The sequence below is a fragment of the Equus przewalskii genome, chromosome 7 (assembly GCF_037783145.1).
Source record: "Equus przewalskii isolate Varuska chromosome 7, EquPr2, whole genome shotgun sequence".
NCBI classification, from domain to species: Eukaryota; Metazoa; Chordata; class Mammalia; order Perissodactyla; family Equidae; genus Equus; species Equus przewalskii.
Window position 1 is genome coordinate 90,276,704 of NC_091837.1, and position 14,228 is coordinate 90,290,931.

Below are 14,228 nucleotides of genomic sequence, written 5' to 3' on the forward strand. Positions count from 1 at the left end.
GACTGGCAAGTGAAAGTCCATACTTTGGCTTTAAATTAAAATATTAAGGTTATCATGCAACATTTCCTTATGATTCCCCTATTTAACTCACTTTTTCAATTGACTATTCATGAAGTAACTGGATTACTTCAGATTGTGGGCTTCCTCTGTACTTGATATTGTATAGCTCAGACTTTGAGAAGCATCTTGTATTGTGAGTGCCTTGTTTGTGTCGTGGAGAGCCAGTCTACACTGAAGGAAATGGTTATTTCTACTCTCAGTCATCCTGAGGAGGGAAAAAGGAAGTTGATCTTAGATTGGTATTGAGGAGGACCTGGTTTTACTCTGTGGAGGCTAAAGACTCCAGGAGGGGAGAAGGGAGTTGAAGGAAATGCCCTTCGGAAGAAGGAGCCGAGCCCTCACAGCCTGCCAGGAAAGCAAGTCTAAGGAAGACCTGCTCAACAGCAGCCTCCCAGAGAAGGGTCAAGACAAATGGATGACAGGCTCAAGGGCAGCACCTAACTTGCTTTCAGTATTTCTTTCCAGTCTCACAAGGCCCTTACTATATTCTCACACCTTCAATAAAACTGGTGACACACCACAGGCTGGAATGGGCTGAGCTTGCAGGAATCAGAGCAGGAGCTGTGTGCACACTTGCTTGAATTAGCCCAAGAAGAGACAGAGCCAGAGTGGCTCATGAGATGGCCCAGGGAGCTGCTTAGGGCAGAAACTCAGAACACAGGGTTACAGGCGATAACCAGATCAAGTCTATCAAACACACAACTTCCCCCAGGGGTCAGAAACAATGGAGAAAGGGCCACATCCCTCAGCCACACTGCACAGGGTTCCTCCTGAGTTAGCTGGAGGCCACAGGGCGGGCTGTGGGAGCAACCTGTGCACTTCACTGTCCAGCTCCCTCCACTCTGTCAGACCACCCTGCCTCAGCATCTGCTCCTCTTCCTCAGACCACCTCATTCAGGTGAGAGCTGCCCATCAAGGCTCCATGTCCGCCCCCATCACTGTGATGGCAAGGCAAAGGCTCTCCTAGGAATGTCACCTGAAAAGAGGAGAGAGAATGTTGCTTTCTCTTTTGCTGAGGAGGTGTAAATTTGTGATTCCAAAGTAGCCAGCAGTTATATCCCCCAACACACAGGAAAGCCAAGAAAACAAAACAGAGAGAAATGCGCCTGGGGAAGAGGCTACCAACGAACCCTGAGGTACTCAAAGCCCAGGGCCTGCGGCCGGCTCATCCCTGCCCCTGCCAAGGCGCCATCATCTTGCTCTTCATTTGATTCCATAAACAATTCATGATCTTTTCACTCAACTCACGCTTTGCTTAAGTTGGTTTTTCAGACATCTTTCTGAGGAAAAAAGCATCCAGAAATGCTAGAAAGAGTCTGAAAAGAGATAAGGTGCGTCAGTTTGCTGGGGCTGCCGTAACACAGCTCCACACACTGGGCGGCTTTAACAACAGAAACGTATTGCCTCATAGTTGGGAGGCCGGCAGGGCTGGTTCCTCCTGAGGCTGTGAGGGAGGAGCTGCGCCAGGCCTCTCTCCCAGGCTTGAAGATGACCGTTATTTCCTTGTTTTCATACCGTCTGCCCTCTGTACTTCTTTGTGTCCAGGTTTCTCCTCTTTATAAGAACCAGTTGTGTTGGATTAGGGCCCATCCTAATGCCCTAATGCCTCTTCTTGAATTGACTCCCTCTGAAAAAACCCTCTTTCCAAATCGGGTCATGTTCATAGGTATGGGGCAGGGGTTGGTTAGGACTCCAACATCTTTTGAGGGGACACGATTCACCGTGAAATGACGTCACGGCTCTGGCTCCCTCAGGATGCACCCTCATTGCCCACATCATCTTGTTATTAGCCACTCCAAGTGGGATCCCACCCGCCTCCTCTAGAGAGACATTTCCTCAGCCCTTCCCTCTTTCCCTGGAGGACCCCCAGCCCATGGTGACCGAAGAAGGACCTTTGTCACTCCCTGCACCGAGTTTTCAAAGATTCTAAGAATTATGGCAGTATTATAACTACCCAAATAAAAATACATAACTGAGTGCCGTTTTGAGAGGGATGACAAGGAAGTGAGACGAGCAGAGCCTCCTCCCTCCTCGATTCTTCTGGGCCTCACGTGTTACCCAAACTGCTTGGCTTCTATCCAACAGTCAAGGCATAACATAAATTCTAACAGTTAAACGTACGTAAAATCAAGGAGGGAAGCTCTACAACTGCTGTAAGTAAGTACAGGGAAAGCAGACCAAAGCAGCCCTGTCAGGCCAAGGACTTCCATCCTTGAGGGTGGCTGCCAAAATCACCAGCCGTTTATGAAACAGAGTCTGCGGGAGAGACGGGCTGAAGGCCTCCAGGCTGAGGAATGACACCTGGAAAAACTGGAGCTTCTGCAGCTCACAGGAGGTTGGTGTTGTTGTATGGACAGATGTCACATCTCCATACTGGCCGGGGCTCTAACACGAGCAGGGGAGGACAAGGGCCTCGTTGAGTTTGTGCCTCCGAGGGCTATGTTCTGAATGTTTGTGTGCCCCCAAAGTTCATATGATGAAATCCTAACCCTCAAGGTGATGATATTAGGAGGTGGGGCCTTTGGGAGGTGATTAGGTCATAAGGGTGGAGCCTTCATGAATGGGATTAGTGTCCTTATAAAAGAGACCCCAGAGAGCTCCCTAGCCCCTTCCACTGTGTGAGGATATGCGAAGTCTGCAACCCAGAGGAGGGCCCTCACCCAACCACGCTGGTACCCTGATCCCGGACTGCCAGCCTCCAGAAAAGTGAGGAATAAGTTTTTGCTGTAAGTTACCCAGTCTGTGTCATTTTGTGGTAGCCCTGAACAGACTAAGACACTAGGCCAAATGCCTGGTGAATATGAGCCCACCCAGGAATGGGAAGAGCGTCTGAGGCAAATAAGCAGGGTGAGCACCCACTGACCCTCCCCTGTGAGGAAGAAAGGGATGAACCACCAAGGAAAGTGAACAAAGGAATGGATGTGTGTTTTGACTCTAACCAGGACTTATAGAGGTGACTGAGTGATGACACAGCACGATGCCACTGAAAGATGTTTTATGACTCACAGTTCTCAAGAGGATGGGCATGCCACACCACACTGTTACTGAACCCGGTTCATTTTTGCCTGCCTCCCAGAAATCCAACCACCAAGACAACAAGATTGCAGCAGAGAGGGAGTTTCATCACAAGGCAGCCATGCGAGGAAGCAAGAGCATGAGTCTCAAATCTGCTTCCCTGAAAACAGGGACTTAGGGATATTTATGGGGTAGGGGGCAAGGTGGTCTGAAATGTGGAGAGAGCTGATTGGAGGTGAGAAGAGGTGAGATGACTGATGATCCGTGCAAGTGTAGTCAGAATTCACGCCTCTTCATGGGACCCAGGTTCACAAAATGGCAATATTAGCATGAACTGAGGGTGGAGATTTTAGCCTCTTGAGGTCAAAACGTTGCCAATCGGACATCTGCACAGGCCTGGTTGATGAGCTGGTGGTCTCAACCAGCCTGAAGTGGACAAGGAGTTCTAATTCCTGAAAAACAGCTCACACACCCATTACCATGGTGACCCAGGCTCCAGGGAGATGTTAACTATAGGAACTTAGTGGGAGTCAAATAGCATATTGCCTAAACAGCACAGTTAACAATGGGTGGGTTAAACAGCTAAAAGCTATAATCAGTAATTGCAAAAAGGAAAAATCTTTAGTACCTAGGTACTTAATCATCAATGGCTGTTTGCCCATTTCAACACAGGGCCACATGGGGAAGCACCAGGGTCTGTGAGGAGCAGAAGGAGAGGAGAAGGCACGGGCTGGAACTTTGAGTCATTTCCACAGGAGGAATGGGCACACAGGGCAGGGAAGTTTGAACAAGTTTAGGATTGAATCGTCTGAGTAATTACAGTGGGTTCTGGCCCTGGGGGGCTCTGGGGCAGGGGAAACGTTGGCTGGTGTGTGAGAGTCACTTACAGAGGGGGCTGGGGTGTGACCTCTGGCTTGTTTGGCTTGTATGTGAAAGGTGTGCTCTCCGGCAAGTTGTTTGCTGTCTCTAGGAACTAGCCGGCCCTGGGAGGGGCAGTGTCTCCCAGCCAGCAAGGCCCCCACGATGTCAAAGAATCACAAAGTACAAGATAAAAAACATGATTAATGCAGTATAGAAGTGTGTCAAATGTTTCCTCAGAGTTATTCCCATCTGTGTATGTGTGCTTTCCTTTTCACTAACTGATATGACATAACACATGAAGATATTTCTTAATACTTAAAAAATACTTCATTCTCAAAAGTAAAAGCAAAAAATATAAAAAACTTACTGCTTTGTGTTATGTAACGTACCCTCTTCACGGATGCCAGACTGTTCTAACCATCTAAATGTCACGGCATCCCAACCCCACTTAAGTCGCTCACACAGCTCCTCTGAAGCTGAATTCCTCAGGAGGACACACATAGGCCCTCTGCAACAGGGGCCAGGGCAGATATTCAGCTCCAACTCCCGCCACTAAGAAGAGCAAACTATTCGCCTTTTATCTACACACAAAAATGATAAAAATCCCAGGGCTGTCCCGGTGGTGCAGCGGTTAAGTTCACACGTTCCACTTCGGCGGCCCAGGGTTCACCAGTTTGGATCCCAGGTGTGGACCTAAGCACCACTTGGCAAGCCATGCTGTGGTAGGCATCCCACATATAAAGTAGAGGAAGATGGGCATGGATGTTAGCTCAGGGCCAGTCTTCCTCAGCAAAAAGAGGAGGATTGGTGGCAGATGTTAGCTCAGGGCTAATCTTCCTCAAAAAAAACCCCAAAAAGGTAAAAATCCCTCACATTATCATTCACTATGTGCTGGGCACTCCACTAAGCATTTACACGCATTTCTCCATTTAATCCTTCAAATACTTCATTTTACATGCTAGAAAGTCGAGTCTCAGAACATAAGTAACTTGGCCCAGCTCACGCACTCAGGAAGTGGTGGAGGAGGACATGAAGCAGCCTGGTCCTTTCAGGACCCTCACAGGTGGCGGCCTTCCTCTGGCCTTTTCATCTTACTGTTCCTCTCATGGATGTCCTGCTCCTCCCTCCCCCACTGTGACCCGAGGTGGGGGTGGGGGGGGCGCCTCAGCTGGATGGAATGTTGACAGGTTTCTTCCCGACTCTATGCCCCTGACCTCCTTTTCCTCAGAGCATTTCCTTTAGAAAACTTGTCGTTGTAAATTCTTTTTCTGCCCCTTTGAGATGTAAATCTCCCCCCAGCACCTGCCAGTTTTACAGCCCAGGAAAGTCTGTCTCAAAGACGTGGGAGCCAGCACTCGGAAAGGTGACCATCAAGGAGATGCCCCTTGTCTCCCCATCTCCGTGGGAGGGCAGGAGCCTAACTTGGTGAGCACCACTTAGCAAACGCAGGTGCCTAACACCTTGACTAACCTCCCCCTAGGTACTTTCCAGCACTTACAACTCTGCAGTCTCTTTGCTCAGCTGCAATAGTCTTGAATAAAGTCTTCCTTGCCGTTTTTCACAAGCATCGGCTGCGGTTTTTTGCATACAATTTTTCTCTCCTTTTCCTGCTCACAGGACACAGCCTCTGTGAAGCTCCCCACCCCCCCAGCAGGGGGCAGCCTCCCCTCCACCGTGGTCTCCCCCATTGGAGCTCCTCTCCGGCCCCACTGAGATCATCTGCCTTCATGACCACATCGCTGGTCCACCTGTGCACCTCACTCATCTGTATACTTCTCTTTTCCCAGCCTTCTGGCAGCCAGCAGAGCACATGCCACTCAGGAAGCACTCCGTAAGGGTTTGTTGAAGTGATCAAATAAATGAGCTGAAAAAAGAAAAGCAAACAAATCTTTATAGAATACCTTATTTTAAATCAGAAGGAATGCAAAATATGAGAAAAGTATGTATTTTATGTGTATCACACTAGCAGTTTCCAGGTTTTAGGATAAGGTTTCAGTTTTCCAAGGGCATGACTCAACAGGATGAGAAAAGAAACAGAAACAAAAAGAATGAATGTCAATTATTGCAGTATATAAATTTCAAGCTTCTGTTATCTGAATTTTCCAAATTCTACTCACCTTTTGCATTTCCGCCCATGTCACTGTGGTATGCTGCCAAGTAATAATACACAGATATAATTCATTATAATACGCTGCTCAGTATAAACAGAGAGAAATGATAACTGTATCAGTTAGACATTTATTATGGGCCGGGTGCTTCCCTTCTCACTTAATACAGCAATCCTGTGAGGAATCTACTGCCATCATCTAGATGACATTTCACAAATGACAAAAGTGAGACTCCAAGAACTAAATCACATATACAAGGTTACTCAATTAATGGGTGGCGGAGCGCAGAATTGAAACCACGTCGATCAGATGCCAAAATCAATGCTATAACCATCAGACTAGCCTGCCTCCACGCCGAAGGTCACTTACAAGCAATGGACACCAAACTTGAGAGTCTCTTGGTGATTTCTCCCAAAAGTGACAAATCATCTTCCATTTTTAAAATTATCTGATCTCTATCACAATTTTTTCTTCATTCTGTTCTATTTAGATCACTACACCAAAACTTCAAAGTAAACAATTCAAACTAAACTTAGGGAGAAAATATTTGGTGAGAGAACAGACAAGCTTTCATTTTTATCATACTGTCTTTTCTCTCAAAACTTTATATATTTCCTTCTCTTCCCCAAAAGTGTCAATGCATTTTCTATTACATACACACACACACACACACACACACAGAGCTATCCTCACTGTCAGATTTTCCTCTTTTCCTTCACTAGCACAGTAGAGGTCTCCATATTTTCATTTTCCTGTCTTGTCTCCTAAGAATAAACAAGGAACCAATAACGACAGGTAGACCACTCTAAACCCTCCCACATAAAGAGAGGTCATAAGATACATTGGAGGAAATGTAGTCTCATGAGATTATGCCTCCTAAAATGCTCAGGGTGCCACCTACAGAACTCAGCTACACTAGGCAGCTGTGTGATTTAGTCACATCAGTGCAGGGTCACCTCTGTGTCCCTCAAGCCTGGGGGCTACAGGAGCCACCCTTTCCTCCTGCACTCCTACAGGGACAAGCAGACCACCTTGTCACCTCCATGTCACACGGTAGAGACAGCACCTGGAAGTCATATAATAAAAACACAGTGCATCAGCCACCCTTCTCATCTAATTGGAAAAGGCAGAGTGACAGCTTACAAGTGAACTCGCCCATTCTTCTGTCGCAGAGACACACACACAGCTCCTTTGAATGTGGAGCCCTTAGCCCAACACAGGGCAGCCGACAGGGTGCAAAAGTCGCAGTCCCCTCCCTTACATCGCTTTTTGTCCCCTCACCCACTCAGATTCACTAAATTCCCTCTGGAAGAGGAAAGGATTGAATGGAGAGCAGGCACCCCTGCCTGACCTGCATGATCGCTGGAATAATGATTGACTGCTGTGAGGCAGGCATCATCTCCACTTGGCAGAATAAGAACAGGGGATGGGAGAGGAAGGAGACATGACTCAGATCACATCCCAGTAACTGACAAGGCTACGATTTGACTCGGGCTTTGCCGACCTCGAAGGGCTTACACTTTCAGCTTCATCCTCCTAATGTTACAGTTCATGAAGTACAGTTTCACTAAGAAATGCAGATTTTTAAAGTGACTTTATTTCAGTATACCCAACAGAACAGCCAAAGCACAAAGGTGGAGGATAAAGACGGTTTCCTTTGGGGTCTAAAGCTCCTCAATCTGTACCTTTAGTCAGAATCTTTCCCTTACCAGGCCCCCCTCAGTCCCAGCTTCCAGCTGACCTCTCCCCTCACCTGGCCCAGCAGAGGTCCCCTTCTCTTCCTTGCCAAAAACAAATGATGGTGATTCTCCATTTCCCATCGCTACTAACAAAACATGTGATCAAAGTTTAAGGCCACAACTCTTCATTTATAAAATGTTTTTATCTTCTCCAAAACACCTGCCCACTGGCGACATCATTGTATTTATTTTTTCCAGGTTCTTTAAGGCCTTCTGATTCACACTGAGCAAAAAATGCTCAGAAACAAAAGGACAGGTCAAAGAATAAAATGGGGACATAGAATAATAAAGCTATAAATGCAAAGCCTCAAGAATGTCCTTCACTATCCAAGACATCTATTTGCTTTTCAAATATTAAACAGCAATTATCTCCATGACCTACATAAAGTACATGAGTGTTAAAGAACTTGCCAGTTGTGGTAAAACAGGCCTCAGTATATTTAGAAATAATGGCCACTAACGTGCTACCCACTAAACCAAGTCAGCTGTGGTGACAAACTAATAACAGACTTTCATCCATTTGTTCATTAAGTAAATTACATTTTTATTGGGTATTTATTGTGTGCCAGGCACTGTGGTTTATCAGTGTTCCAGGGGGATCAAGAAGCCCAAATATCTAGTCTGCCTCCACTCTTCAGCATCACCCTTCATCCAAGTGCTGGACTGAAACCTCCCACCTTCACCTGGGGTGGCCAACACCCCAGTCCTGCTATCAGCTCAGCTGCACTTGCAGTAGAACACACTGGGAGCCTTTGGGAGCTTCAGAAAGCTAATAGTACATATTAGGTTAATATTTTTCCAACATTTTCATCTAAATTTCCACCTTTCTACTACAAAGTAGCATAGTCCTATTTTCAGCCCTCTTTTTGAAAGTCCAAAGTTGATGCTAATGCCCTTGAAGTGCATCTTAACAAGAGAGCAGCAGGCAGGGAGCCGTGGGGTGGCGCTCACAACAGCCCACTTGATTTATCCATTACCTAAAAGGACTCTGCAAATTGGTACATAACAGCGATCGGCCCCAGGATGAGCCCAGGGCAATAATTGCCTTAATGAGGTTTTGTAGCTCTTCTCAGTCAAATCTGGAAGTGACAACAGAGCTTTGATTATGAGAAGAAAGAACTCAGCCATGCATCACTGGTGACTTTCTCACAGCAGAGATTACTCATTGTTTTGCATCAGTTCTAAAGCTACATACAACAGTTCTCTTCAAACCAAGGAATAAGTGACTACTAGTGTAGTCTGATGTGGTACTCTAATGTATGAAGAAAATACATCAGAGGCTGGCCCCATGGCCAAGTGGTTAAGTTTGTGTGTTCTGCTTCGGCAGCCCAGGGTTTCGCTGTTTTGGATCCTGGGTGTGGACATGGCACCGCTCATCACGCCACGCTGAGATGGCGTCCCACATGCCACAACTAGAAGGACCCACAACTAAAATACACAACTATGTACTGGGGGGATTTGGGGAGAAAAAGGAGAAAAAAAAAAGATTGGCTACAGTTGTTAGCCCAGGTGCCAATCTTTAAAAAAAGAAAATACATCAGAGCAAGTGATGGAAATGTTTGCAGTCACACTGTTCTCTTGTTGGCCTGCTAAATTTGTGCATTAAAACTCAGACCAGTCACTTCCTAAATCCAGTTTTTATATTTGAGGTTTCATTTATGTTCAAAATATCCTTTGCTCAGACCTGCACATGTGAGGGATTGGCATGGAAAGGCTGGATTAGGAGGGGGTTGTATGAAGATCAGAGGTAGCGACCTCTGTCCACTTTTGGTTCTCTCATAGTGTTCTTAAGAATTGCCAGTTGATGCAGTAAATGAGACTATAGGTGTACATATATTTACACATTACAAAGGTTTCCAAAAATTTAAATAAACCCAAACTTTATATGTTAAAGATCAGTAAATCACTCTTCAACATAAATCTATGAAATATGGTAAATACTAAGAACACTGAAGATCTTAAAACTTAACATAGATGATGATGATAGATAGATGATAGATAGACAGACAGAGGTAGGGATGGATGGATGGGCAGGCAGATATAGACAGATAGATGGATGGATGGATGGATGGATGGATGGATAGATAGATAGATAGATAGTAGAGATGGATGGATGGATGGATAGGAAGATGGATGGATGGATCAATGGATGCATAGAGACATGATTCATATTGATGACAGTTTTAACTTACATATGAGATATTTCAAGCATACTAGTCACTTAACATTTTGCCATATTCGCTTCATATCACTTTGTTTTTCTTTGTTTGTTTTGCTTGTTTTTGTTTTTGTTTTTGTTTTTGTGGGCATCCTTGTCTGGTTCCTCTTCTTAAAGGGATAGCTTTCAGTTTTCCTCCATTGAGAATGATATTAGCTGTGGGTTTGTCACATATGACCTTTATTATGTTGAAGTACTTTCCTTCTATACCCATTTTATTCAGAGTTTTTATCATAAATAGATGTGGTAGCTTGTCAAATGCTCTCTCTGTATACACTGAGATGACTTTATTCTTCATTTGTGATTTTTATTCTTCATTTGGTTAATGTGGTGCATCATGTTGATGATTTGCAGATGTTGAACCATCCCTGAATCCCTGGAATAAATTCCACTTGATCATGGTGTATGATCTTGTTAATGAATTGTTGTATTCAATTTGCCAGTATTTTGTTGAGGATTTTTGCACCAACGTTCATCAGTGATATTGGTCTGTAATTTTCTTTTTTTGTGTTGTCCTTCTTTTGTGTGGGTTCTTAGTATCAGGGTAATGCTGGCTTCATAGAATGAGTTAGGAAGCTTCCCTCCTCTTCAACTTTTTGGAAGAATTTGAGAAGGATGGATATTAAGTCTTCTTTGAATGTTTGGTAGAATTCACCAGGGAAGCTGGCTGGTTTGGATTTTTATTTTTTGGGAGGTTTTTGATTATTGTTTCAATCTCCTTACTGGTGATTGGTCTATTCAAATTCTCTATTTCTTCTTGATTCAGTTTGGGTAGGTTGAATGATTCTAAAAATTTATCCATTTCTTCTAGATTAGTTGGCATATAGCTTTTCATAGTATTCTCTTATAATCTTTTGTGTTTCTGAGGTGTCCACTGTAATTTCTCCTCCTTCATTTCTGATTTTATTTGAGCATTCTTTTTTTCTTGGTGAGTCTAGCTAAAGGTTCGTCAATTTTGTTTACCTTTTCAACGAACAAGCTCTTGGCTTCATTGATTTTTTTTTCCATTGTTTTTAAGTTTGTATTTCATTTATTTCTGCTCTGATTTTTATTATTTCCTTCCTCTACAGATTTGGGGCTTTGTTTGCTCTTCTTTTTCCAGTTCCCTTATGTGCACTGTTAGATTGTTTATTTGAGATTTTTCTTGTTTGTTCAGGTAGGCCTGTATTGCTATAAACTTCCCTCTTAGAACCGCTTTTGCTGTATCCCATAAATTTTGGCATGCTGTATTTTCATTTTCACTTTTCTCCAGATATTTTTTAATTTCTCCTTTGATTTCTTCATTGACCCAATCATTGTTCAGTAGCATTTTTTGTTTAATCTCCACATATTTGTAGCTCTTCCAATATTCTTCCTGTAGTTGATTTCTAGTTTCATACCACTGTGGTCAGAAAAGATGCTTGGAATTATTTCAGTCTTCTTAAAGTTACTGAGACTTGTTTTGTGGCCTAATATGTGATCAAACCTGGAGAACGCTGCATGTGTATTTGAAAAGAATGTGTATTCTGCAGCTTTTGAACTTTGTTTTGAAGTATTCTCAGTCCCTTGACCCTTCCTCCCTTCCTCCCCCAAATTTAACCACTCACTTGAAGTGAAGTTGATCACTCCCATGCATGTTTTTAATACCTTAAATGCATTTTCTATAAATGCATGTTTCCATAAAATATATGGCAGTTGGTTTTGAACGTTTTAAACCTTATATAATATAAATTCTATCATACTGAATGCTATGTTTTTGAGATTTATCCAGGTTCATGCACATAGCTCTGGTTCATTCCTTCTAACTGCTGTATAATATTAATAATTTATTAATATACAATTTTTATTCATTTTCCTGTTGATAAACACAAAATTTTTCCAATTTCTTGCGATTACAACAGTGTTATAAATATTATACATCTCTCCTTGTGCACATGTGCATGAATCACCTGCTGATATGTACTTAGAAATGGAATTGCTAACTTGTAGAGTTTGCAAATTTTCAACATATTATAGAATGAAAAATTATTTTCCAAGGTGGTTGTACCAGTATGTACCCCTACCAGTAGGGCATATGAGTTTCTAGGCTCCACAATCTGACTAATACTTGTAATTGTCAGACCTTTACATTTTTGCCAGTTGAAGAGTGTGAAACGGTATCTTACTGGCTTTTAATTTGAACTTTGCTGATGACTAGTGATGTTGATTATTTTTCCTACATTTAGTGCCTATGCATGGTTCCTCTCCTGTGACTTGTCTGTTCATATCCTTTGTCATTTTCCTATCAAATTTCTGGTCTTCAGCTTATTGCTTTGAAGGAGTTTTAATATATTCTGGATACCAATCATTTAACAGTTATGTGCTCTACAAATGTCTCTCAGTCTGTGGTTTGTCTATTTCATTTGTTTCATTTGTTTACGAATGGAAGTTTTGTTTACATTTAGTCAATTTGATCCACATTTTCATCTATGGCTTGAGTTTTTTATGTCTTTTTATTTAAAATCCCTCCCTATGCTAAGGTTAGATATTCTCTGATGTTTTCATTTAAAATTTGAAATTTTGCTTATGTCTTTAGTCTATCTAGAATGTATTTTGGTGTATGGTGTGAAGTAGGGAGTTAATTTAATTTTTTGCATATGGGTCCCAGCACCACTTATTGAATAGTCCATTATCTCCCAACTGACTTATAATGCTACCTTGCCATAAATTGTTTCCATAATTGGAAACATATGCATAGTTTTGTTTCTGGGCTCTCAGTTTTTTGTTTTTATAAATCAATGTTTTACCCCTTGAACTAATTTCACACTGTTTTAATTACATAGCTACAAAACCAGTCTTGAAAGCATGTCCCGCTACCTTCTTCGAACTTGTCTTCTCCATTCTTCATCTTATAGTTTTCTATACGGTTTTTCAATTAGTTTATTAAATGCAAAACTTTTTTTGCAATTACATTGCAATGGTATTAAATTTGTGGATTAATTTGTTGGGAACTGAAACTGTTAAGAGTCTTTCCAACGAAGAAAATGGCAACTCTCTCAACTTATTTACGTCTTTGTTAATGTCTTTTAAGAAAGTTGTAAGTTTTCTTCATAAAGATCTTACATATCCTTTGCTGGATTTGTTCTCAAGTATCATAGAGCTGTTTGTTTTGTTTTGGGTGGATTTGTTGGCAATTACAAACAATACATTATTTAATTAAACTTTCTGATTTTTTATTTTTAAAAGGAATTAATTGATTTTTACACATAGGTATTTTATCCAGAAGCCTTGCTGAAGTCTCTAATTTTAATAATTTTCCAATGGGTTAGTTTAGGGTTTTGATGTAGAAAATCATATCATTTGCAAATAACAGTTTGATTACTTCTTTCTAATCCTTATTCATTTTTTTCCCTCTTTTTCCAGTCTTACTTCACTGCCTTGGGCCTCCAATCAAAACATTTATGCAAAGATCACAAACGGACAAAACTAAATCATTTAGGAACGCACACTTGGATTATTAAAGTAGGAAGAAAAGTAAGGATGTGACAACCTAGAATTCAGGACAGTGGTTATCTTTAGGGAAAAAAGAAGGAGTTTTCATGGGAAAGGCACCTGGGGATTTGAGGGGTTATGTCAATTCTGGGTGGTGGTTATGCAGGGTTTTGAATTATAGTAACTCATCAATCCATACATTTTTCCTTCATGCAGTTTTCCATATGTGTTATAACTTACCATTTAAAAAGGATTTTTTAACTGTTTAAAAATGAATTGGAGAGCATCCTCTGTTTTCATATGCTCTAGAACAGTTGGCAAAATATTGATATTATCTGGTCCTTGAATATAAAGTGAAAAGCCAGCTTCAAATTCTTGGTGGGTTTTTAAAAAATATATTGGTTTTTGATTATTAATTGGATTTCTCCAATCATTTTAATTGAATTTCCTTAATGACTATATTTCATTCACATGTTCCATTTTTTATTGAATCAATTTTTGCCACACTTTTCTAAAAAATTATTAGTTTTCTTTGTTTTCTATTGAAATAGATTAGTTCATAATGTCCTCATATGTTTGAGTCTCTGCCATATCAGTACTTCTGTCCATTTTATCATTGCTAATGTGGTTTCCATCCACTTCTTTGGGGGTGATTTTTATTTTCCTCTTTGTACTTTGTTTCGTACTTTTTAAATTTCTTGCAAAAAGCATATATCACTTTTATAATCCGTAATAATCTAAGAAGTCTATTTCAATTTTTGGAGGAAAAACTAAGGC

General features: G+C 41.9%; 1 protein-coding gene across 6 annotated transcripts in view; it reads right to left on the reverse strand.

The window, feature by feature from the left end:
* Positions 1-3,038: 3,038 nt before the first annotated feature.
* FBXO15 (F-box protein 15) overlaps positions 3,039-14,228 on the reverse strand; it is a 75,036-nt gene continuing 63,846 nt past the window's right edge. For 4 of the 6 annotated variants that reach the window (XM_070627897.1, XM_070627899.1, XM_070627895.1 and 1 more), the window contains 2 exons: positions 6,054-6,086; positions 3,040-5,800 (listed from right to left, as the gene is read on the reverse strand). In XM_070627897.1, the coding sequence (XP_070483998.1) occupies positions 5,495-5,800; positions 6,054-6,086 (339 nt within the window). In that variant the 3' untranslated portion in view covers positions 3,040-5,494. Of the gene's footprint in view, positions 5,801-6,053; positions 6,087-14,228 lie in introns of all 6 variants that reach the window. The other 2 variants (XM_008525369.2, XM_008525366.2) reach the window with 1 other exon arrangement.